A 26,256-nucleotide genomic window follows, 5' to 3' on the forward strand; every position below is an offset into this window, starting at 1 on the left:
GCTGAGCACAGCTCACTAACACAGCCCCTGGGGAAAACAACAATCCACAAAAATCCCCCCCAGAAGAGTCCAGGATGGTATTTTACACTATCACCAATCCCAAGCTCTTCTGTGCTACTAATGAGCACAGTGCAGGCATAATACAAACTCTGCAGACTGAAAGATAATTGGTTAAATCTCTGCCCAGGCCTGGGAGTTGCAGCCCATTAAATATTGTCATGCTGTTCCTGCTTTGTCATGCATCATCAGGGTAGCTCTTGCCCTTTCCTTAAATAAGGCCAATATTCAACTCAAACTGCTGCAAGATAAAGCTCCTTTGAACAATGCATCCAGAGGGGGTGGGGGGGGGGAATATATATACATATCATCAAACACCCCAAGCTCACCTTCACACTAGCTGGCTGACCTTTCACTGTGAGCTAAGCAGAGGGAGGAATCCCTGCATGTCAGTAGCACAGATTTGGGAGTGCTTTTTCCTCCAAAGGCACAGTAAGGCTCTTGACTGTTGGAGAAAACTCATCAATGTTTACCATAGAAAAAAATACACAGACCACCCCAGTTAAATACAGAACATTTTTTGCCAATTGAACTGTACAAATACGAGCTCCAGCTCCTCCTTCTGTATTCACTTAAATTTTCTCCTACAGTTTTAAGCTTGTTTTAGTTGCTTTTTACTACAGTATTATGATATGCTGTCCCATCATTATTCAGCTTTGAAGAATGAAGGGCTATTTATTGCATGTTAAGGTGGCATAGCTAAATTGTGACAAACTTTAGAGCTGAAAAAGGAACACCAGCACAAGAAATGGTTTAAGAGTTTAGAATATTTGCAACTAAACAGATTGTTGAGCTTAAAGAGAGTGTGAAAATGTAGCTGAAACAGGAGAAAAGAGGGTTTACATAATAAAAACCAATACAAGGAACACATCCTAACAACAGATTTCCAAATAGGATAGTGTTGCAATCTACTTTTCAAAGAGAAAGGATGAAAACTATATTTGTACTTTTTTAGTAAGGCAGGGGAATGGGAAGCTCACATCCATCTTTATCCAACCCACCTTAACAAGGGAAATCATCCACCTTGTTCTAAGATGAATTTTTACCCAATACTCAAAACCAAATTAGACATGCAAATTATGTCCACCCTAACACACAGACAGCGTTTTCAGAAATGCCAATAACTCCTCCTACAAATCTGGGTTTGTTGGGAATGGGTCCAGTGCACATGATGAGTTCCACACTCAGCAGGAAGACACAATTGCTTCTGCTAGAGAGAAATTAGTGAGGTGCTTAAGCTGGAATACAAGGTCCCCAATGCATCCTTCTTTCTACCAGAAGGCAAGTAGCCTGTCTGGAAGTTTTCTTAAACATCTCAGTGTCAGATGTACCCTTGGGTGCAAGCAGCCTCCTGTTAGCCAGTCATTAAGGCACTGAATAATCAGTAGGGGGCTGTTACAGCTGGAACAAATGCAATCCAAGAGCAGGATGGCTCTGCTGAGAGCAAAGAGGAGCCCAGTGAGGAGCAACTCAAACAAATCTGAGCATGACTTTCCATGAAATGACATAATTCTTTGTAATCAGGACTTTTAAGCTGCTCTACTGACCAAGTTTTGCCCCAGCCCCACAGAAGAGTTCAGCAGTGAACAGAAATCCTGCAGCCAGGTCTCAGTGCACTACCCACTAACTCCCACATGGAAATCTGACTGGCTCAGGGCTCTCCAGGCAGCACCTGGATTTTGAGAATGTGCAAAGTAGAAACTTCCCTGAACCTGACAGAGGGAAGAAAACCTAATCTGTGTAGCCAGAAAGACCATCTGAAATATCCAAACAGAGCCAGGATTTTAATTAACCTACTGTCAGCAGGAAGTTCAACACACTGTCTTGCACTTGGGCAGCAAAGACCTGCACTATCTCGACTCAGAATAAGGAGACAAAATGATATCAGTGCCATGAGTCTAACGCCTCCTGGAATGACTGCAGGTTATAATCACTTTTGTCCCTGTGCCATTCATAATTGAGGACCATGGTCTTCCCCTTAGCATTCCCACAGGTTTGTTCAGAGTCAGACTCACAACCACTACACCTAAAAAGCCAGAGCAAGATGACAGTTTCTGCTAATGCTAAACTTACTGTGCATGGAGAACTGGAAAGACAGCCCATTTGAGTGAAAGCATTTAGGAACTACTGTGAAATTGCAAATGCACAGATCTAATTTTTCAAATCACTTGGCTTGCTGTGAAGCAAAGAAAAAAGAATTGAAGCATGTTGAAAAAAGCCATAAAAATAAAAATTAGTTATGTGTAGGAGATTAACGTAAAAAAATTAACAGGACCAGTAGGACAATTAATAGGTCCACTGGTCCATATAATATTTTTCATTTGTAATTTGTGTCTCTCCCAGTCAGTGAAAACTTCAATGAAGTTGTGGACAACTGAAGTGCCACAACTATTCAATCTCACAGATTTCCAAAAAGAATTTTTGCCAAGGAATAAAGAAATCCCAGGATTAATTTCTGGCAAAAGAGGAAGCCCTCATCTGTTCTTGCTTGGTCCAAAAGATATGTGGCTGCTTCCTGTTACATAGAGCTATTTCTTAATGCACTACAAGTTAACATGAAAGGAGAAAAACACAGCCTGAAAGGCACTTGGAATGTGCCCACTTGATGGGTTTGTGAATATCTGACATCTAAATCTGAAATGGCAAAGCCTCAGCTCTCTGGATATGGTTGTACCTCACCCACTGAGGTTTCTCAGATAAATCCTACATTCCCCCACAGCCAGGGTGACCTGCTGTCAGTCATTACTGCACACCTTTAAAATCAATTTCACCTGGCACAACTGAGTATCATGCTACATTTCCAAACTACTGCTCTAAGCAGGCTGTTGGATGCAAGCTCTGTTTTTGTTCCAGTAGATTAACTCTTCAACACACAAGGGACATTAAGACACCAAACTGAGTTAATTCTACTGTTAAGACAGCAGCAAGACATCAGTCACTCCTGTGAGGTTTCATGCTATATATTTCATGGTGTCCCAAGTAACATTTGAATGCATTTGTCATGCTCACATTTTACTTAGTTTAGCTAAAGTAAAACACTTAAGTAACCACAGTGAACTAATCAAACTTTGCTCCCCGCTCCTGTGAGATAAAGAAGAATCACTTTATCCCACCACATTAAGGAGAGACCTTTCCTTGGCTGAAAGTTAATTCATTGTGAGCCTGAAGAGCCTACAAAAGGACTAGAAAGAGTTTTATACACCGAAGAGAAAAAAAAACTGAACTAAAATTAGACCAATTTATCCGTTTGACAAAATTGGTTTGGTATAGTCTTAGCTCACACACTGCACACCTCTCAAGTTAAGGCACTCCTCAAGAAAATAAGCCTTGGAGATGCAAGTTCTACTCATCACTGCTTCAATTTCTACTGTAAAGAACCAAAAATAATAATGTGAAGGTGAGCATTAAGTACAAAGAGACAAATTATAACTAGCCATAATGAAATGAACTGTAATTGCATCATTTTCAGTGATCAGCCTGTTCTCATCTCCTGTTTTTAGAACTGTGGCCAGCTGGTTTCAGAGATCTAGGAAAAAAAAGTCACTTAAGAAAAACAAGCTTCTTGTCAGATGTGACTCCATTACAAGGACACCTGCATCCACTAGGAAAAAAGAATTAACCAAACCTTCTAGATGCAAGAAGGTTCCACTTACCTAGCCAAATCCAACCACTGCTTAATTATAAGGACTATAACTGGCAGAGGCAGTGGCTGCAAAAACACCCTGTGAGATCTGCAGAGTCATGATCCAGGGGAAGATCACAGCACCACACACTGCTGGAAGCTACAGGGGCACAGGAGGGAAGGAAGGCACAAGGCATTCTCAGGAGTCTCAGACACACTGTTCTTGTTTCTGTTTCCTGACAGTGTTTGGAAGGGGCCAGCAGAGCAAGTCTGAACACTTGGCTTGTACATCTATTTTTCTGTGGCTCTAATGCTGTGTGTAAAAATAAGGGAGGGGAAACCCTAGCTCCTTTCCATCATCAGTGCAATTGCAACACACACAGTGGCATTTCAGCCAGAGAGCCAACAGAAGATCTGGAAGTCTCAGTTATGCCAGGAGGGATGGACAGGACTGAATTTGTGCCACAGCACCCAGACAAACCACACAAAGATTAATGGCAGCTACATTTGTTCTCAGAGATTTTAACTGAACATTATCTACATTCCGTGAAAAGTTAAAGCAGAGCTTATGGTTTACATAAATCTCCCCTTCCCTGATTAAAAAGCTTCTCTTTCAACAGAGTCATGTTTGCTCATGTAGAAGGAGCTGAAAGAGGTTCAGCTTGACCTCTGTTTGTGGGAGCACATGCAGCAGAGACCAAGGCTAACAGGAGCCTGCAGAGTCCATGGCTGGCATTCAGAGCCTGGGCTGAGCAAAGCCACCAGAGCTGAAACCGTGCCACAAGCTCACAGCAAAGCTGTTGGCTCTGCTTTCAAACACCAGACAAACACGTGGTAAGTGTGACACAACCAGCTCCTCATATTCAAGTGGCTTGAAAATCTCTGAAGCTGTCAGCTTTTCCAGGTGCACCAGTCCTTGCTGCTCATGAACAAAGTTAAGATGAACAACTGATCCTTGTTCTAGTCGTTCATGCTGAAGTCTTGAGTCAAAGTCTTGGTTTGTTTTGGCTTTGGCTTGTTTTCTAAACTCTAATATATTCAAGATTAGGACTTGATGAAAACCCTACGCTTTCCCACAAAGCACCTTAATTCTGTAAGCTTCAAGAGTGACTATTGAGAGCTGAAGTGATAAAGCTGAACTTGTTTATGCTTCCTCATGTGGCTGCCACAGAAACTTCATCCTGTTGTGTTTCTATACACACACACCCCTCTGGACAACTTGTACTGGACTCAAATTTATACACATGCCCTGGAACAACAACAGTACAGCCCCTAAAATTACATTAGTGCCTGGAATGCTAACAGGGTTATTGATGGACTGAAAGATTCTTTAGCACCTCCTAGACACAAATACCAAAATCTTCATGAGACTTAACAGTATAGAAGAGTCAACTGAAATTATTACTTAGAAGGTGTACCAAGGATTAGTGCTTTGATCCAGAAAGGCAAAAATGAAAATTCCCAAATCTCAGCCTGTGTCTGTGTCATTTGTGAAAACAGAAGAGACTGGAGCAAAAAGTGTAGTAAAAGTAAAGAGACAAAAACCAGCTGTAGCAGTTCAAAACTCATCTAGCTCAGCATCTTAGAGCTGACAGCAGCTATAACAAGATGCCAACAGGAAAGTGTACGATTAGGGTGAGCATATGTTGTTACTTTCCTCTCAAGTACTCCAGCTATCTATGACTCAGGCATCCTCAGAAAAGCTTAGGACAAAGCCAAAAGGAAAGGAAACACCCACCTGGTAAGCACAGCAGAGCGCACATTTAACACCCACCCCCTCACTTCACGTAAACCACATTTATCACCAGCTGTGCTTCACATTCACCCCACATCCCCTCTGGGTGCTGCAGCCATGGTTAACGGCAGGAGCACTCCTGGTGTACTGATGTAAGACACTCACACGGCGTGGCTGGAGGCGCCGTGCAGCAGCAGCAGCTCCACCACGGCCACGTGGCCGTTCCTGGCGGCGTCGTGCAGCGGCGAGTCGTTCTGGTAGCCCGTGGTGTTCACCAGCGCCCCGTGCCGCAGCAGCAGCTCCACCACCTCCCTGTGCCCGTGGTTACACGCCTCGTGCTGCAGGGGGAAAGCACAGGGGGCAACTCAGGTGAAGCACAACTCACAGGGGGACTCCTCTCGTGGCAGCACTCCCAAGATGGCCAGGGAAGATACTGCAAGGGCACTGCGTTACATTCCTGACAGGAATTTACCTGGGAACCCAATGTGGGAATGTTCTTCACTCAGGGTCACCAAATGTGGTAGTGTTTGGAGGGGGTCTTAGCATGAGGGAAGAGATGAGAATCTTGACTTCATGTTTCAGAAGGTGGATTTATTATTTTATGATATATATTATATTAAAAGAAAATTATATACTAAAACTATACTAAAAGAATAGAAGAACGGGCAAAGGGGGCAAAGGGGGCAAAGGGGGCAAAGGGGGCAAAGAAAATCTTGTGACTGACCCAAGAGTCTGAGACAGCTGGATGTGATTGGCCATTTATTAAAAACAACCACATGAGACCAATCAAAGATGCACCTGTTGCATTCTACAGCAGCAGATAATTATCATTTACATTTCATTTCTGAGGCCTTTCAGCTTCTTAAGAGAAAAGATCTTAGCAAAAAGATTTTTCATAAAATATGTCTGTGACAACCCAACATGCCTGTGACATGTCTCAGGACTTGATGTCTGTGACAAAAAGCCCTGAGAAGAACTAAACAAAGGCCAACTGTGTGCAAATTCAACCACAGGGAACAAAACCCTCCAGATTACAGGCTACCAGGAGTATTCTGCAGGAGAAGAAGTAGTCATGGTTGACAAGAACCTTTTGTTTATTTTCTGTAATTCAATCGAGCAATTTTTTCACTCCACTACTTGATATATTTCCAAACCACTGAGGACATTAGGAACCCATTAAATACAAACATTGTTTTGAATTGATCATTTTCGAGTTATCCCAGCTGTATTTTCTGCATTTGCAGAGTCACCAGCTGATCAATTTCATGGCCTGCCCTACACGCCAGCAAAGGAGAATGACACCTGGCCAGGTCAGTGGCTGCTGATGAATTCTTTTAACCTTGTTTATCATCACTTCTTCACTTTGCATAATTCTCTGTCACCTAAATGTGTGTGAAGGGAACTAAAATATCAGAGAGGAAAGGAGGGATGAAGTGAAATCTGATTAGAAGACAGATGACAGAAAGAAGCCTTCAACACTTACCAGTGGTGTCCAGCCAGCATTATCTTTGACATTGGGATCTGCCCCGTTTTTCAGCAGCTGCTCCACAGCTGCTAAGTCACCCTACACAGGGAAAAAAACCAGAGTTATGGAAAAGTAATGAAGAAAATACACAGATACAACACAAATTTGAGAGATGCCCAATTATAAATTTAGCTGCAATGAAAATGTTATGATATAAGCCTTCCATGTAGAAATTGTCAAGATAACAAAAGCTCGACTGACCTGATGACCACAGTTAATCATTGCTGTTCATTTAGAACCAGCCACACATTTTATACACAAATATATATTTCTAGATAAAAACCATGCATGTAACAGAGTTAATTCAAAATAAATGGAAAAGTCTGTGCTAAGTGCAGTCTGTCCACTACAGTCAAACTGCAAGGATTAAAGTCAGGAACATTTATTGAGAATTTCCTCGTCCTTCAGACCGGATTTTTTTTAAGTTAATCAAAGTAACTGTCTGAAAACACAGGTGAAATAAATTAATAAGCCTGACAAGCTTCTAGAAATTGGTTTTCCACAAAAGGAAAAGAGTTTTATTTAACACTGCAATTACTACTTTATGTTGAATTTCACTGACACTTTCTCTGACAGTTATCTACCAAAATAGTTTTAATTTGCTTTTTGGAAAAATGCTATACTCAGCTTTCACTGTAAGCAAGGAGGTGTGGAAAGGGTGGAAACTGATGCAGAGCCTAAGGAAAAGAGGCTGAATAGAGATGAGGCAAAGGAAGCAAAAGGGCAGAATTTGTGAATCAGAGGTTTTGACACCCTGAAAAGCAAAGCTGGTAATAAGATTGGAGCATATCCAGATGCAGCTATAAATAGGTAAGGAGAAGGTGCCTGTGGAAGCTGAGGCAAGGAGATCTCTGCAGTGCAGGCCTCAATTCTTATTATTTTAGGCAAAATAAAGCATTTCAAGACAACTGCAGACACTTTGTATATTAAGAGTCTCTTCATTTGGGATCTCAGTACCCTGGTCTAGGGAAACTGGTATGTAGCCCTTGCCAGGGTCAAATATACAATATAAAAAAAGATTTGGAAGAGAGAAATTTAATCCATGATATATATCAAGTTCAATGCCTTTAAGTAGTGGAACTTCAAGGTGCTACTCACAGCAAGCCTTGGAAAAGGTGAGAGAATATTATATTAAACTTTAAATACAATAAAAACAAGCAATTGGATTTTGTTACCAAGAAGCTCTTTGGAAAAAACAAAACAGCTTTAATCTTTACTCTTTAAGTTAGAAAAAATATTAAGACAGACTGCTCTGCAAAAATAAACCCAGCAAGCAACAACTGTAAGCTCAAAATTCACCGAAGTAAATGCTGAGACTCACTGGCTTTACAACCATCAAGCAAATTAACACATCAGAGATAAATTTCATGCGTTATATTCACAATCTGGATGTCCCAGCAAAATGTTACCTTTCAAAGCAATTAAAGGATTCTAGCAGCAGCATATTTTTTATGGTTGCAAGGTAACAGACATAGATCAAACCTGAGGAGTTATTCAGAGGCAGCCAAGACAGCGCTCAGCATTAAGATCCTTCCCGACAGAGGGAACACACAATTATCTATAATGAGCGAGAGCTGAGCTTATCATTTAAAGTTCAGTTTGCAAACATGTACTGCAAAAGGTTTGACATTTCAGGAGTACTGCTTTAAAGCAGGAAGCACAGCTAATAATTTGTGTGGGCATCAGATACTATCACAGCTTTTGAGATCAGTTATGTGAGCATTGATTTGTAAAACATCGCTGGGGCTTCATCAAAGGAAATGTTGCTGGTGTGGACACCAGGACTGACAACATCCCCTGACTTAAATCCAGGCCCATGTCAAAATTAGAAAATTGGTGGCTTGCTACTTACAGAAGATAAATATTGTCATCGTGTCATCTGTAAATGGAACCTGCTCCCTACAAGCAGCACCAAGCACTGAGAGTGACAGCAAGGAGGGAAAGCTGTCATGAGCTGCGCAGTGACTGGATGGGGGCTGCCAATCAGGATTACAAGAGAGATGTTAAGAAAACAGAGCCAGGAGAATGTGCCTTTTGTGTCCTCAGAGGCTCTTCAGTCAGCCACCACAAGGTGAACATTTAGCTTAAAAGAGCAGAAGACTATATTTTAAGTGGTGGAACATTATAGACATGTTATAAAGTCCCTCCTGCAAGCAGGACCACACCACTGAATCATTTTTGGTTGGAAAATACCTATAACATTATCAAATCCAACCATAGGTGCCTCTGACGTTTGCCTGGATCTTCCAGAGGCTGGTACCAGGTTTAGGTGACAAGTCAACTGTGATCCAAGAGTAAAAACAAAGTGGCATGGTTATTTTTTACATTGGCCACTTCTATCCAAGTTGATGAAATTACCAACATTTATAAACTAATAAATGCTTTGCTAAACTCTTAAACAAGAGTAAGGACCACAGAGGTGCAAATCCCAAACACAAATACTTCCCTCCACAAGAGAGCAGAAGAAACTACACCAATTAGTATGGAATGACTAATTCCAACATGCTGCATAAAGATGTGCTTTGACTAATGCTGAAATTAATTTTGCACATTTAGTTCCTTGAGTATATTTGATGCAGCAGGAATATCACCAGTCTGCACCAACAAACCATAACCAGGGGACACAAGGAGAGACCCTCTTAGCAATCTGCAGCAACAGAGGGGAAACGTTAAGTGGAGAGATTTTTGTTCAGAAAAGGAGAACAAGGCAAACAGCAGGTAGAAAAATGCTCCTACCATTAAGAATTCACAGGCAAGTGTTTATTTTGAAATCTAATTATCAATGAAGGATTACATCCAGCTCTTGAAAAAGCAGGAGCTACTGCAGAATGCAGAATTACCCATTCGGAACAAACAAAGCTCAGGACATTTCACGCTCATAACAAAGCTCAGCTGTAGTGACAAGGCAGTAAAGTCACGGGTTTGCTCCTCCTCGGCACGGCAGCTCCCAGAGCTGGGGAAACCGGAGAAGCAGGAAAGGCACTGGGGCCATCTGTTGGCAGAGCCGGAGCCGGCAGTAGATGAGACAGAGAGGAGCATTTACAGGGCTTTAGCACTTCCTCCTCCGAAGGAGAATTTAGTTCCTGCAGCCACGGCTGGCATAAGACCAGAAAACCATCTCTACTTGGCTTACACAAGGTTGTTGGAGGCTTTTTTTCCTTTTCCCTCAAGTCCTGAATTTAATACATATGGTTAGGAACTTCAGGTGTCCTTTTAGTCCTATTTTACAGGGCTTTTTTTCCATTTTGTGCTTTACAACTTCCATTAGTCAAGATATTTTTCACCAAAAAGTCAAATTACTAAATAAATGAAAACACATTCTACCAGAAAACATAATCTACCAGTTAATGAGAGATCCAACGAATTAGGACAGTACATGAAGATGAAGCTCAAAAGCTGTACTCCTACAACCAAATATTTCTTCTTTTATTTAATCAAGCAACTTCAATCTTTAGATAAAACAAATGAACCAAAAAGATCCCCTTTCAAACACAATGCCATTTGCTTGTTTAAGCTGTGAGGAAACTAGATTATCTACAACTCATAAATGGTCAAGGAGGACAAATATGCATTAAAGAGCTTATATGAATTGTGAAATCGTTCCAGGATCCTGCAAGTTTCTCACCTCAAAATCCTCCAGATGAATTCCCTACACAGACTGTTCCCTAATAACAAACATACAAGAAGCTATGCTTAACCTTTAATAAAGAGAAAATGTGCAAGAAGTTACACAGCCTCAGAAACAAGACAAGTGATAACCAAGCATTATTGAAAAAGAAATGGTAATTTGTTTCCAGGCTTCCCAATCAGCACTTGGGAAGATGGATTGCTTTGACTCATGGCCAGTTTCCATATTCTCAAGTCCTGCATTTGAAAACATTGCACTATTTCCTATTTGCCTTGACCCCCTCTCTCCCGGAGGGGAGATGTTCCTCTGTGACCCATCTCCCAACCATGACACAGGCAGATCCGGTCCCAAAAGCAACGAAGTGCACAGCTGACCAGGTCAGACACCTGAAAACAAAATTTAAAAGCTATCCTGATGTTTGCCATCACATGCTCACAAAACCACACCATCTTCTCTGCTCTCCTTCCTGATGTGCCATTAACTGGTAACAAAGCAATAAAAGGAGCACTCTCACAGGCTCAGAAGGAATTATTTCACAGTTATTTTACTCTGTTAATTGTAATGACCATGAGGAGTCCAGCACAGCAGGCTAGCCATGGGTGAAGCCTTTCTGTGAGTCCTCCTGAGAGTGCAAGGAGGGAAAGCCAACATGAGCTGGGAAAATCAAAGGGTTCCTGGAACAGGAGATAACCAAAACTGGTCCAAATACACTACACCTCTCTCTTCAAACTCAGCAGATGCTCTGCATAGAGGCAAATTCTTCTTTCCTCAGAAGAGGGACAACTCCTTATTTCCTCCTACCCTGAATCACCAGGAGCCTTCTCCCAGCTATTTCCCACCCACCCTTGTAACAATGTGGCTGCTGCCAAGGTCCCCCTCTTGTGTTGCAGTTCACTGTCCCTCTCCCTGGAATCCACAGTGCCACAATTTGCCCCATCCCTTCCCTCAGCAAAGCAGGTCAAGCACAGGCACCACCCAGACCTGAATGCAGTGCCAAGGCACTGGGGGGTTCCTCTCTCCACAGCAGATTTAGCACTCTGCACTGACTGGTGCTGTGATTTAATTGCCATGGAAGAGCTGGTCCTGGGAACAATCTGTTCTCACTGGAAAAAAAAAGTCCCATGTGGAAGGGCTGTTGATGGGGCAATTTCCCATTAGTTTAGAATATTCAGAGTTGAATAGGTCACATTTTGTATTTTAACTAATTGGATTTTCCTCTTTAATGACTATGAAGATAAACGTGACTGCTGGTTGTTACAGGAAGAGTCACATTTATTTTCATTTATTAGTTTAACTCAACATTAAGTTCATCCACACTAGAACCTTTCTTGAGAACCATTTTGATTTCAGTGAAAATAATAACTACTAGTACTAGTAGTAAATGGGGACAATCCTTCAGAATCATTATAAACAGCACAACACTCTTAGTTTTCATGACTGCTAACTTTGTTTATGATCTCTTTTAAATAAGAAAAAAAATGGATAATTCAATTAACTTTAACTGAATTCTGGGCATTAGACCCTGACAGCTTATGAAAATAATACAGATTTGTTTTTATAACTAATGAAGTCACAGAGAATTAGACTTCATTTTACTTTGGGGGAGGGTGGCAGCTACAAGTCAGTTTCCCTTTACACACATGGAAAAACAATACTGGCTGTGAAAACAACAAGAAAAAAAGATTGCCCATAAAATGAAACCGGAAGAAAAATGCTTCTTTCAGGAAGAAAAAAAAAATTCAGAACTAGTTAGAAGGAAAAAACTAGTTAGAAAGAAAAAAACCCCAAAAGCACCAACCAAACTCAAACCAACAATTCTAAACCCCACACTGAAAATACACAAAGAGGATACAGCCTGGTATTTCAAGACCAGTTTGACAAAATACTTTTATCAGTTCATAGAGGGCTCCTGCAAGTTAAAAGATCTTAACTAAGGGACCGCTTTTTTAGTTCCTTTTCAAAGCAAACTCTGGGATCACCCTGAAGCCCTCCCTAGCTACACAAGCCTTTGCTAATGAGCACCTCAATGAGTATGGTGCTGCTGGATAAAAACCACAGCAGAACTAATGAGGAACAGAAGCCATTTCCCACTTTAGCTCAATAATTACAAACATCAAAAGACAACAGTGAAAGGAACTCGCACATAGGACTGAAAAAGCCCATCCCACTGCCCACACTCCAGCTGGAAGTCAGCTTTTTTTTTTTGGCTGTACCAATGCCAGTGAGGAGTGCCAGCAACACCACTGAACTTCAATAATCAAAACATGTTTATCATCCTTTTTGTCTACAGCATGAACTGCTTAATTTTTCATTTATCATCAAAATGCTTTGCAATGAAATCTTATTGGCATATCACCAATATGCCAATACTCCAAGTCTCAACAAGCTGCAGGGAGGCTGTTTCCTTAGATGAAATACCTGTGTTCCAAAGAAGCATCAGACATATTGCTGGAAACCATACTTGTGTGAAAACTTGTCAGGGCAGATCCATTTTTTTCAGAACCAGTCACTCATGACTGCATTCATTACAAATTCCCAGAAAATCACGGAAGGGTAATTTGTACACAGTGTTTTAATAAAGAGGAATATGCAGGACTTATGACAAGAGATAACAAGAGATCTCTCCTTCAAAGCTCTTGAGTCCTGTGAGGACAACATTTCATTTTCTCCCCTCTAATTCCATATTAATGACATCAAATACGAGATTTGAACTCAGCTCAGCTGACACTTCCATTTAAAAAGGTCTCGTGCAGCAGGAGTGGCTTATTAGAATGCCTTTGGAAGAGGACAGAGTTATTTATCAAGAACAGCCTCTGTCTCACCAGCCAGAAGTGCTGCATAAATGTCAGGTGCTTATAGAGGAATCAATTCTTCCAGTATATGCAGTTTATTAACCACACAGCATTTGTATGATATGATTTAGCACAAAGTACATTTAAATTGCCAGACTAGAAACTCTTTGAAATGACCTCTCAGACAGGAGCTGCCATGAGTACATCTGATGAGTGGGACACGTTTTACCCAGCTCTTACAAAGCAATGGGCAAGGACAGCCCCTGCAAAGAGCAAAGCCATGAAGTTCTACAACACCAGGAACTGGTTAAGATATTAACAGCAGAATGAGTGATAGCTGTTATTCCAAGAATAATAGTGAGCTTACTGAGAACACCCCAACTCTGTCCCTTCCCTTCAGAGTATAAGGAACCAGCATGGCAACCACAGGGTGCAGCACTTCATTCCCCCTGAGCCAACACTTCCATCAGGTGGTGGACCTCAACACTTCATAACAATGTTTCCCAGTTATCTTTATGTATCTCAGATCTTGTCCTAGCTCAGTTAACAGCTCAGACTGAACTGATCAAGGTCACTCAGTGAGATCTGAAATACTTCCTAAACTCCTTGTGACAAATCAGAGACAGCTTCCTGGCACACAAGGCCAAAACATTTAAATGCTTATCACTTCCTAAAACTCACAGGTATAACTGACACTGTAATGCTTTGAGTTTCCAAGTACAATCATCCTTGATCATTCAAACAGTCATTCCTGTATGAAATCAGAGAATCAAGTTGGAAACTTCCCAATAAACCCAGAAGAAAAAGATCACAAAATGAGATTTCCCTCCCTGAAATAGGATGTTCTGAAGTAACTGGTTTCCAGAATATTTTTAAAACAACATTGTCTTTTTAAACCTCTGCTTAAAGCTGAACTAGAAGATGATGGTCCTACCTTGATGGAAGCAACATGGAGCAAAGTCTCTCCCTTGTAATTTCTTCTGGCAATTGTGTTGACACCAGGGGATTTCACCACAGAAGGACTGAGCGGTGTTCCTACTTGACTGCAACTCTTGGAAGTGGATGGGGTAGAGGGAGATTCTGAAAGTGAAGGACTGTTTATGGCTTGAAGGGCTGCAGATCTTCTTGTCTTCATTCCAGTGCCAGTGACTTTGGATGCAGAGGAAGAAATCTGGGCTGGTGTCTGTTCAGTGGCTGGGGAGATGGGGGAGCCCTGCAGAGACTCCTCTAAGCCATCAGCCTGCCCGCCTGACTTCCCAGGAATGCCCCTCTCACTTCTCCTTGCCCTTTTAGACTGAGGAGTGCCCTGAGGTCTGGACTGCTCCCTTACACGTTTCAAGGGTGTAACTTCGTTTGCTATTGACCGCAATACCTCTGCAGCACAACTTTTTTCCTTGCTCTCTTGTGCAGAGCACACAACCTCAGTGTTATCTTCCTTCTTTGGGGATTCTACCTGTGGTAGAACTTCCACATCTTCTGTATTATTGCTGGAGTCAGCTTCCTTTACAGACTCCTGCTGAGGTCTTTCTTCAGGACTCTCTGGTTCCTGAGTGCACAGCACTACTGGTTGACTGCAGATGGTCACACACTTTTCCTTGGGAGTCTTAGCTTTTTTCTGCTCAGGTTTCTCTACTAAGCTCCACTCTTTGTTAATGTCTGCTAGATGCTTCTTCTTCATCTTCTTAATCTGTCTCTGAGTTGGTCTTTTTGTTGGCTTAGAGGGCTTTTCATCAGGAGGGGAAGGAAAGAAATCATAAACTGAAGGTGTGTCTTGACCAAGGTCACTCCTTTTAGTGCCAGCCTGATGACTCTTGTTCACAACACATCGAATCTTCTTGCTTCTTGGGCTGAACCACATTTTTATCTGTTCCTTCTTGCTCTGCTTTTCCACCTCTGACTCAGTCGGTGTGGATGCATCCTCTGCTGAATCTAAGGGCATGAGGAAAGGGGAAAATAATTATGGAGTACTCTTCAGAACCTCACAAAGCAAAAAAAGATCATAACAACAACTGCAAGAATTGATGAAGTGTTACTAAATTCAATCTATGAGTGCCTTTATTTCTTCATGAGGTCACTTTAAAAGCCCTGGCCAGGCCACATGCCACTGTGGAGCTCAGAGATCCCAGTGCAGTGACAGCTATCCATCAGGCTAGTGAACATCCTGGCAGAGAAATTCCTTCAGCAGTCTGAGTTCCCAACACAGCAGAGTTCTGAGCAGGTTAGAAAAGGACAGAAGTTGGTTTTCTCACTGAGTTTTCCTCGGAAATGGGGTTAACAAAGAGGCATGTGCATACACAAAAGAGCACAGAAACAATTCTCTGAAGAGGTATTACAGTTCATCCAAAGATGGAAAGGAAAAATAGCTGTAAGCAAGCAAAAACAATATCCTTATAAAAATGTCAAACATTCCTGAAAAATTTTGACTGATTCCACAGATATAGCAAATGAACCAGAGGAATATATATAGAAAATCTGTAAGCAATTGTCTCCTGTCATTTGATCCTTTATCCCTGGGTAGTAAATAACTTCAAGGAAGCTAAGCATTTTGATGATCTCAAACATTTTTTTAAAAATATGCAGTGGAGCAATTTTATAAATCACATCATACATCACCTTACAAATCAATGACCAGGATGGAGGAATATCCTGTACTCCCAGCACATGAAATAACAGTTGAGAACAAGGACTGAGGACATAAATACTGTCTTCAATGGCTTAAGAATAAATTAAGGAGTGTAAAGTGACCTCAAAGTTAGACACTAATTTAATGTCACAGTTTTTTTGACACAAAAGAACCATAGCAGATTTTTTACCAATTTCTTCATTTTGAACTGGTGTCATTTTAGGTTATTTGGACAAGTCCTCCAAAGTAAATGCACAACTCATATTCTTCCTGTTGCCTTAAACCTCAGGGACTACCACTCACAAAAGTCTTGGTGATTTATAACAATCAAACACAAAACCAATATGAATTTTGTTTTGAAGCAGCACTAAGACCAAGATTAGAAGGGAGGAGAGGGCTTTAAGTATTCTTGAAATAAACAATATAAAAGTGACAGACACTCACTGCAACAATCTATCACTTTCACTTCAGTGCATTAAGTTTCTATGGCTAATTTATTATCTCTGTACCTCCTTCTTCTATTTTTGGTGTTAGTAACTACAGCCAGTTCTTCACAGCAAGCTGGGATAAACTCATAGCAACAAACACACTGGTTCCAATCCCTTAGTCACAAAAAAAGTGCTTTTGAAACTCCACTTAAAAGAGAACCATGTAGCTAGTAATTCAACACTAAAACAGACATTCACAGTTGTCTTTCAAAGCAATATTGCAAAGTTAATGTTTCCTTAATCTTGATTTCAATTACCCTACTTACCCCCCGAATTAAATCCTGTTACATATTAGATTCAGCTAGAGGAATGTGTAAGCCATCAGACCAAAAGTGTCATTAAGAATACAGCTTGAGGCTAGGTAATCAATCATTTAGGCATCTAAAGATAATCATCAAGTACAGAACTGCAGCTATTTGGTTTTCCTCTAAGGCTGGGCTTGGTGCAAACAAAAAAAAAGGCACAGAAATTGAGACTGAAATCTCAGAACTAGCTAGCCTTGAGAACATATCCAATCTCATTCTGGCAATAACATCAAAAAAAGGAAGAGCTTGATTGCAAACAGATGCAAAATATAAAACACAAGTTACTATTTTCTCATCTTGCCAGTGTTTACACAAACTAGCAGATCTCCTTGTAAAATATTTACCTTGCTAAAAGTACCAGTCATCCCCAAGTAAAGAGAAAGAATAAAATCAGCTTGCAGAAGTAATTTGTGCAACAATTTTGTGATGGCCAGAATTCTTTTTGATGTATATAGCACAGCAAGACTTTAAAGTCCAAGTGACAAATTCAATCAAAGGCACTGTCCTTCAGAAGTATGATCTAAAGCAGCAGAACACAATGAAGCATTTACACTGATGTACCACTTCTGGCAGCAGGAAAGCCTGTGAAAAATCCACCACACTGATCTGCTCATTGCTGGTTGCTCAGCAGGGACTTACTAGCCAGGTTATTAAAAACCTGCTGAAAATATAACATGCTAAAGAAATACTTCCCAAGGAGTGTTTTTCCTCACCTGCAACAACCTGAGGTGTAATAGAGTATGCTGCATGTTCTAGAACAGGGAGGCACTCATGGGACATGATTAAAAGATGCCCATATCCTGACAAAGAGACCCAACCCATCCCTGGGCCAGCCCTGCACACCCAGGGCAGGAATCTGCATTTTCTGGCTTTTCTTAGACTCTGCTCCCCCTTCCTCCATTTCCAAAGTGTACAAGGTAGGGAGCCCCAGCAACTTGGACAAATGGCCAATCTGACTCCCCTGAAAATCAAATCTTTTGATGGTCCCAGAGCTGTGAAATAAAGAGGGGAGATCCAGAGCCAAGAAGCTGAAAGGAAGTTCTGATGATTTAATAAGTAAATGTTAATTTATATAAAGAGGGTATTATCTGGTAGCTAAGTTCATTCAGTTAAAGTACCTTCAGAGAAAATTGCTCACAATAAAATCAATCCCAATGAATTCTCTGCTGTCTCTGTGTTTGAAGCCAGAGCTTGGATCTCAACAGGATTGAAAAAAAATTACTATTAAGATTTTGATTTGTCTTTTTAATACACAAGTGTCCTCACAAAGATTTTCAGAGAGGCATTTACACAAGGTAAATCAGTACAGCATTCCTTACTAATTCTAGATTTTAAGCATCTGCAATAGCATAAAGAGCATTCACAATAACAGTATTAGAATCAGCCTATAATAAATGCAGTAAATTTAGTCTCCATTACCTCTTAAACATAACATTCAGATACACAATGTAGTAACTGAATTATTTCTAAATTAGAGTTATTTGCACACAATAAGCACAAGTTTCTCAATGCTGGCATTTAATAGAGTTGGATTTCTTAAGTGTTAAAAGGGTTGAGAGTACACAAAAATACCAGGAGATGGTCAGTGCCTTGCAACTAGAGCTCCAAGTTCTGGTGCAGTGCAGTAGCAGGCTAGTGCAGGGGGAAAAAAAGGAGCAATTAGAAAATGTGGTTTAGCTATCCTTAATCTGCATCAAAGGAATATAATGATGCACATTGTCTGCCTTTCAAATTATTCTCTATTACGGGTTTCAGAACAGAAGTTGAGAAATCTCTTTGACAAACTAGTCCCTTATTAAAAATCAAAGGGAAGAGCTTTGGTACCATCTGTGCAACATTAGTGCCTTCACTGAAGAGTGATTATTTTGCAAGTTAAGTATTCAACACCGAAGGGGAAAGGGAGAAATTCCAGCTATTCAAACTTAATCTTTAGATGTTATGAAAAATGTCACAGCAGCCATGAAATGCAATGTAATCTGTTACAACAGGAGTTCCACAAGCAGTAAATGTGAAACAGAGTCATGATACTATAAAGGCTGCTTGACCTCACTGACTGCCCACCAGCATCAGCACCAGCTTGGGAAGCTTTGACCAACTCCTGCAAGGTGTAGCTCTGCACAAGAAGAGGGTGAAGGTTTTCTGTTTGATGGATATGAATGAAGCAGATTGCTACAAAGAATAAGGTAAAATCAACTATAAATGCTTGGTGATGGTTCTGAAAATTTACATTACACAGAAAACTCTCAAGTATTTAGAACTTCTCTTTCAAAATCATCACTGTAAATCAACAAATCAAGTGTTTTATGTACACTAGGCCCATGATTCCACAAGTCCTCAGGAATTACCCATCATCCCACCAATGTCAGCTCCAAGATGCCTTGGACACTGCAACATTAGAGCTAAAGAATTTGAGTGCAGACATCCTACCTGTGGTGCCTGCCAGGGCAGCCAAAAAGTCAGGCACCTCTCCTCATCTTATCATGGACTAAGCACAGAAAACCTCCAACAAGTGAATTCATTTGGAGGCTCAGCATTTCCTACCTATAGCTTGAATTTTCCACCTATAATCTGCATTTTCCAGCCAGTTTCGGGTTTGTCAATTCATCTTCAGTCACCTGAGGAGTGTCATTGGCTGTGTTTCCCTCTAATTTAGAAGGGAAGTAGGGAAGCATTAGCTGTTTTGTGCAGTCTTTCCTGAATTATTTGCTGCTGCTTCTTACAATGCACATGCTGTTTGGCAGAAGCTATTTTTATCCCAATAGAATACAAAGTGAGATCCCTCTCATGTCTACTGTGGAACCTCAGGGTACAGGGATTTTTGTATTTGAAATATTCAGTGTGAGCTTAACCCTATCCTTTTCAGTCACAGCAGTTCCATGGGGTTTTTTAGAAGAAAAACACACAACTTACTGCATGCACTAGCTCTGTCAGAGACCAAAAAAAATTTACTAGTAGGATGCACTTAGAAATTTCAGTGTCAACAAGGATCTCCAACAAGATTCAAGAGAAGCCACAATTGTCTCAAAACAAGGTACACAGCAAATATGCAAAAGGGACATAAAACAGATATATGGAAATATTCTTTTTTTCAACTGCTTGTCTCCTGCACTGAAAGGTTGATTTTTCAGTCTACTTCCTTTACTGGAACATAAAGTACAATTTCTGACCTTCTAACACAAAAGAGAAGAAAATATTGTTGACAGAAGTACAGTGCTGTAAGAACATGAAAGCAAGTCCTTAACAAGTGAAAAGAACCCATGGTTCTCCAACTCAAACATATTTCTCTTTGGATACATTAAGTTCAAGGCCGAACTTAATGTATCCAGACATCTATGGGAGGTGAGGGACTTGCTGGAGATGAGGGACAAAACATCCTGAAGAAATTGCTCTCAAAAATCTCTAAAGCTACTATATACTGTGATGTTCAACCATATATATTTTTTTCCCCAATATATAATTGGCTGTTCTTAGAAGTGTGCTCATTTACTTATGAATTCAAGCCATTCCTGACAGTGAACTATTACCAGCTCAGGAGGATTTTCTCCTAACCTCAGTATCACACATCCAAAAGGCCACTGTGCTAATCCTTAGCACACTGCAAAGATTACAAGTGACAAAAAGGCATCTCTCAAATCATTTCAAATAAAAGACTCATGTAAACTTCTATTTAGTGTCAGAACAAGGGACGATAAAAAGAACCACATTTAGTTCTGTGGCCTAGCCACACCACACAGACTTCATTGTAGAAGAACTATGGGATTAAATATACTATTCAATTTTTAGTACAGTTAAACATCAGACCAATTTTTAAGAGTTAATCCTTCTCTAAGAGCTCTCCAAAACATCTAAACAGTATCAACAAATGCTACCAGGTTGTATTTTAAATGCTTTATTTATAGCATCACAAACAGTTCCTCTCAGAATGATTCTCTTCCGAGTGTGATTTTAAAAGCCTTCATCACTTAAAATGTTTCCCTGAAATCCTATTTAACCCATCATCTGTTTTCTATGCTGCAGAAGGTTTAATCACCATAGGATTTTATACCTATATAAAATGTATTCCTTTACACTTGGACACGGGCTTCAAGCCTCGTCACTTAAAATCCATTTTGGTGTCAATAAAGAGATATTCCATAAATGAGTGAAGGTGCTGATAGGATTAGACATAGAAAAGGAATCTTTTACTTAGACAAACACATTAGGAAGCAACAATGAAGGAAGAATTACCTATTCTGTATCTGACAACTAAATGAATGTTTTCTAAAACTTGGTATTACATAAATGCTCCTCTCTGAGCTTGCAGAAGAAACACACAATCACCTATGTTGATTTCCCTACAGTTTTTCCTACTTTGACAAACAACCTAAAATTTGATAGAGATTCATTCCCAGAGTACATTCTCTGCAATCTCCTAGCACAGTCAGCAATGACAAAACTTCATTGCAGCAGATGAGCTGATTGTTAGGGACCAGAAAATAGATGAGTTAAGACTTGCTTCTTTCCCCTTTTTAGGCAAAGAACATAGATCATTTTTCCCCATGTGTGAAAACTCTGAACTGAAAATTACTGGGGCAGCAGGCACAACTCAGTGCACAGAAACCCAGAGGCAAGAGAAGACACACATTAATTCTTTAATAGGGGAACTTTACATGCAGGGGCTCCCATAAGATATGGCAACCTGTGCCCCTGCTCTGTGCCACATGACTCAGCAATCTCTCCCACTTTCATCTAATTTTGGAAAACATTCTAATGAATTATGGACTAACCCGCTCACACAGGTCTCTTAGTAAAACAGATTCAAAGAACGAGCAATCCATACAGACAGCTCTCTTCAAATCAAACTTTCCAAACATGATTTGGAACAGCCTCTTGGAATTTTAAGCAGGGCTGCACTGCTCATTCTGTGTGAAATGAAAGGGGGTGGCCTGGACTCTGCAGCCACCAGGGAGCCGGGTGAGTCTCACCTGAGGCGTCGGCGCGCAGGAGCTGCCGCAGCTTGCTGCAGAGCTGGATCATGTTATCCAGCTGCCTGTTGATCTGTGCATCCTGAACCCAGGCTGGCATGTGGCACACGGGGCACTCGGTGCCAACACAGTCACCCACACAGGACCTGCAAGGCAAAGGGAAAACCCATTATCCAGTGGAAGTTATCCACTGCACCCACCATCAACCATTCACAGGCCAGCGAGAATCTCTTATTTCAGCATTGTAAGAAAGCCCACACAAGTTAGTCACAAACGCAGGACAGGACATATTTATCGTGGCAAGTGACAAGCTGAACATAAAATTAAGCAACTCACTGCCAACTCACTCGTCAGGACAGTCATGAAAAATGCAGTGCCTCACAAGCTGACCCAAATTTTCAAATGCCCCACTGCTGTTTGACTCCAGGTAACAATTAGGTTTCGCTGTTAAAACTACAAATTCTTTTACATCTGCTATTCTGCAGCCTTCCATTTTTAAACAAGTGTCAGAAAGCCAACCCATAGTAAACTACAATTTCCCCTTCTTCCTAGTTAAAATTTGCTTGATGCTGTGATGAAGTTTTAGCTGTGTGAACATTTTTCTGTATGAAGTCCCACAAGGATCTCCAGGTGCTCAGAGTATTTTATCACTGCTCTCTTTCTCAGCATTTATGTCAGATGATCATGGTGGGATAGGTGGGGAAATAGATTTACTCACTAATACTACTCTCCCCAAATCAGCCTAAAATCTGTTTTTCTTTGATTAGGCCAGTGAGAAGTCCTTATGATTTGTCATCTGAACTGCAACATTCAAGGGCCATTTACATCTCATCTCCCATCCAGCCTATTAAATAGAGGTTACAGTTCCACACAGCCAAAACTGAATCAGTTTGAACAGTCTCAGTTACCTGACCACTATTCATGGAAAAACTGCTGCTAGGTGCGTTTTGTGCTTTAAATAGGCAGAGGCCCTGTGGCTGAGGCACTGCAGACTGAAGCACAGCTCTTGGCTCCAACATATCCTGGATTATATTTGACAAATCCCTTGGAGCAAAGGGAAGGGCCAACCTGGTCTCTTTCTCTAGGGAAGCTGGCCCCAGGCTTCCCACCCCTGTAAATGGCACTGCAAAGGAAATGCAGAATGACCTCCACGCCACAACATCTCTAAATTACTTGTAGCCGTTGGGGGTTTGTAGTCAGCTGGTAATGACTGCAGGTAACCTAGCACAGCTGCCCCAACAAAACTGCAGAAACTGATCTTGATAAACACCCCTGTCCATGACAAACCCATGGTGAGGGAGAACTGGCTGTTTCACGTGTGACCTGAGTACTGCAGTTCATTAGTTTCATCTCTTTCACTCCATATCTCAGGAGCCAGCTCCAAACACTCACCCCAATCCTCCCCAGATGTGTTAATAAATGTCTGTCCTCAGCAGTGGACCAGAATCAGCTCTACACACTCAAACCTGACAGAAACTAATCTTAACAGAACCTAAACCTGGCAGAACTTAAATGTAACAGAAATTCAACTTAACAGAACATAAACCTATGATCATGTAAATGCAACAAAACTAAAGTCAGAGTTGAGAGTGCTTCTTTCAAAGTTCCGGATACAATAGAATTTAATTCATTTTGACTCCAAGGTTACAAAAAAAGTACTGGAAATTTATCTTTCAACAGTTAAACATCAATGGACAATATGCAGGGCAAACAATTGAGTTGTAACTGAAATAGCAGCAACCTGGACTTACTGGAGAGATCATAAAGGTGTGGCAAATACGTTGTGATTTTATGCAATTTAGTTTTGAGAATAGTTCATAGTAGCTGCAAATATTATTGAAAACATCTAATTTGCTTCTAAAGAAATTAATCTGAATTACCTTAGGTTTATTTTAAAAAATAGCCACTGCCAAGACTCAGTCATCAAAGGACAGATGAAATTGCTGCTAAAAGGTCAGGCATACAAGAGAGAAAAGATCAGGCACAACAATAACTCAGATAATAGCAAATAAACTGCTTTTTCTGGAACAAGAAATAGCTGCTAATGAGTGCTGAAGACTCCTCTTAGCTGTTCTTTCCAGTCTCATCAATACAAACTGCATTGTCCTCTTGGAAAATTCTTTTAAAACCCCACAAAACTTTACCGAACAGTGGGTAAGTTACATCTATCACCTAGAATACACAGGGGTTATACAAAAAAAAACCACAAGGCCTTAGATTCCCAACAGCTGAACAATTACATTTATTAAACCACATGTTCACGCTTATAAAAAATTTTTACACTTTTCTGGGGGTTATTTTACAAAATTATCTGTAGACATGTTGTATAAATGAAATAATTTAAATAATTCCTTCAAACAGCAGAATCATAGAATAGTTCCAGCTGCAAGAGACCTAAAGCCCATCTCATTCCACCTCCTGCCATGGGCAGACTTTCCACTATCCCAGATTGTTCCAAGCCCTGTCCAACCTGGCCTTGAACACTTCCAGGGATGCAGGGGCAGCCACCGCTGCTCTGGGCACCCTGTGCCAGGGCCTCAGCACCCACAGGGGGAAGAATTTCTTCCTAATATCCAAAGTAAACCTGCTCTCCTTCAGTGTGAAGCCATTCCCCTTAATCCTGTCCCTATGTGCCCTTGTAAAAGGTCCCTCCCTCTTCAACGATCTTCCACAGCAGATAGTGGCCACAGCTGGGAAAGGACACGTGTCTGGGGAGAAATAAATCACCTGTGCACCTTTTAGTACACACATACTGGGAAAGAGATGGTGAGGGCTTACTCCTTAAAAAGCCAGTAAATATTCTACTTGTATTTTACCCTTCAACACTGTAAACTCCTATTAGAAAAGTGCAGCTGAAGCGAGGGAGTGGATACACATCCATGAGGGAGGGAGGATTTCTTCAGCTTTTACTGACTATAACAGGACACAAAGCTGAGTATCAGCTTGTTTACAAGTAGAGGTTAGACAGTATCTTTCTTCTTCACCCTAACAAAGGTACATTTTATCAGACTGCTTACACCTGTGCTGTGCAGAGAAACTCTAAGGTACACGGCAGACCTTTTAACTCCCCGCGTTTGCCTGTGCATGCCCTGAAGAGCAGTGACACACACGGCGGCCAAAAGGTTCCCCCACCTCACCCAAAGGCGGCTCTGGGGCACAAATATTTCAGCCTCTGCCTGTATTGACAACGCAGTGAGCCGTCCCACAACAGGTGACGAGACCACCGCCACCTCAGAAGCGCCCTGCTGGCAGAACGTTCCTAATTAAAGTCTGTTTTTTGAAGCAGTCAGTTTATTTGACCAACTCTAACCAGAGGTAAGCCTGCCTATGCCAGCGTGTTCGGATGCGTGTGAAAACAACAGGCGCAGAACTGAAGGAGGAAAACCTTGGCAGGCCAAACCAACAACAAGCACCACCCAGCCCTCAGGGGCAGAGGAAAATCCCCTTGGAAACAGGAAACGCTTTTCCAAGATCCTCTTTTTTCTTTATGCGAGGAGAAGGGAGTTGACGGCGATGCGAACTGCAGATTGTTTTGGATTTTTACCTCACTACAAGCGGACAATTCCCTCCACCACACTGAAAGTTCCCTTCACACCTGGCCAGCATCCTGAAGCCTAAACCGGGACTCCAGCATGGGGAAGAGCAGCCCCCGCTCGCCTCTCCCCCTCAGCTCCCCTGGAGGAGCAGCAGGCCCCAGCGGTGCCCACTCCCGGTCCTTTCTCCACAGCACGACGGCAGGCCCCGGTACTTACAGGCAGAAGACGTGCTCGCACTGCCCCAGGGACACGGGCTCCCGCAGGACACCGGCGCTGTGGGCAGAGCAAGGAGAAACGCGGCGCTTTTAACACACACAGCAGGGGCCGTGGAGGAAAACGGGGTGGGAGGGGAAGGAGGACATCCATTACCAGCGGGAGCAGATCAGTGCCCTCTCCAGCCGCCCCAGCGCGGCGCGGGTGTGGGACCAGGGGTGCCCGGGCGCCGCCATGGAGGGGACAGCGGGGCGGAGGGGGCTGCCTGGGGCCGGCTGGTTGCCCGAGCGTCCGCGCAGCGCCTCCCTCATCGCTTCTCTCACAGCGGTTCCCTCATCAGCTCCGAGCCGAGCCCTTCCTTCCCCTCAGCGCTTCCCGCCGCCGCTCCGAATCCCCCGCCCGCCCCCACTGCGCAGGCGCGAGGGCCGCGCGCGCGCTCCCCGCCCTCAGCGTTTCCCGCGCGCCGGGAGCGGGGCGGGGCCGGCCGTGAGGGGAGCGCGGGGCAATGGCGGGCTGGGCGAAATTCGGGGCTGAGGCAGGAGCACGGGGTCAGGTAGGGTGTGGCAGGAAAATTAGGTGTTAACGTCTTCACGTGCGACTCCATGGGTGGGAGTCTGAAGTAATTACAGGGAAAATAGGCTGTTAATGTCTTCAGGAACGAGTAGGTCTGAAAGAATAGCTTGACATTCTTGGCAGTCTTTTTGTCAAACTGCGGGAACTTGCTACAATTTAAGCTTCTGAACTTTAGTGTAATGGCAGAAATGCCTC

General features: G+C 42.0%; 1 protein-coding gene across 1 annotated transcript in view; it reads right to left on the reverse strand.

Moving 5' to 3' along the window:
- Positions 1–25,799, reverse strand: part of BARD1 (BRCA1 associated RING domain 1) — a gene marked incomplete at both ends in the record, with an annotated part of 40,030 nt that extends 14,231 nt beyond the window's left edge. Inside the window, 6 exons of the mRNA XM_084208922.1 lie at positions 5,580–5,752; positions 6,898–6,978; positions 14,294–15,288; positions 21,740–21,885; positions 25,492–25,548; positions 25,645–25,799. Coding sequence (XP_084065048.1) covers positions 5,580–5,752; positions 6,898–6,978; positions 14,294–15,288; positions 21,740–21,885; positions 25,492–25,548; positions 25,645–25,799 — 1,607 coding nt within the window. The remainder of the gene's footprint in view (positions 1–5,579; positions 5,753–6,897; positions 6,979–14,293; positions 15,289–21,739; positions 21,886–25,491; positions 25,549–25,644) is intronic.
- Between the last annotated feature and the right edge of the window lie 457 nt (positions 25,800–26,256).

This window comes from Fringilla coelebs (assembly GCF_963513975.1).
Source record: "Fringilla coelebs genome assembly, chromosome: 7".
Classification (NCBI taxonomy): domain Eukaryota; kingdom Metazoa; phylum Chordata; class Aves; order Passeriformes; family Fringillidae; genus Fringilla; species Fringilla coelebs.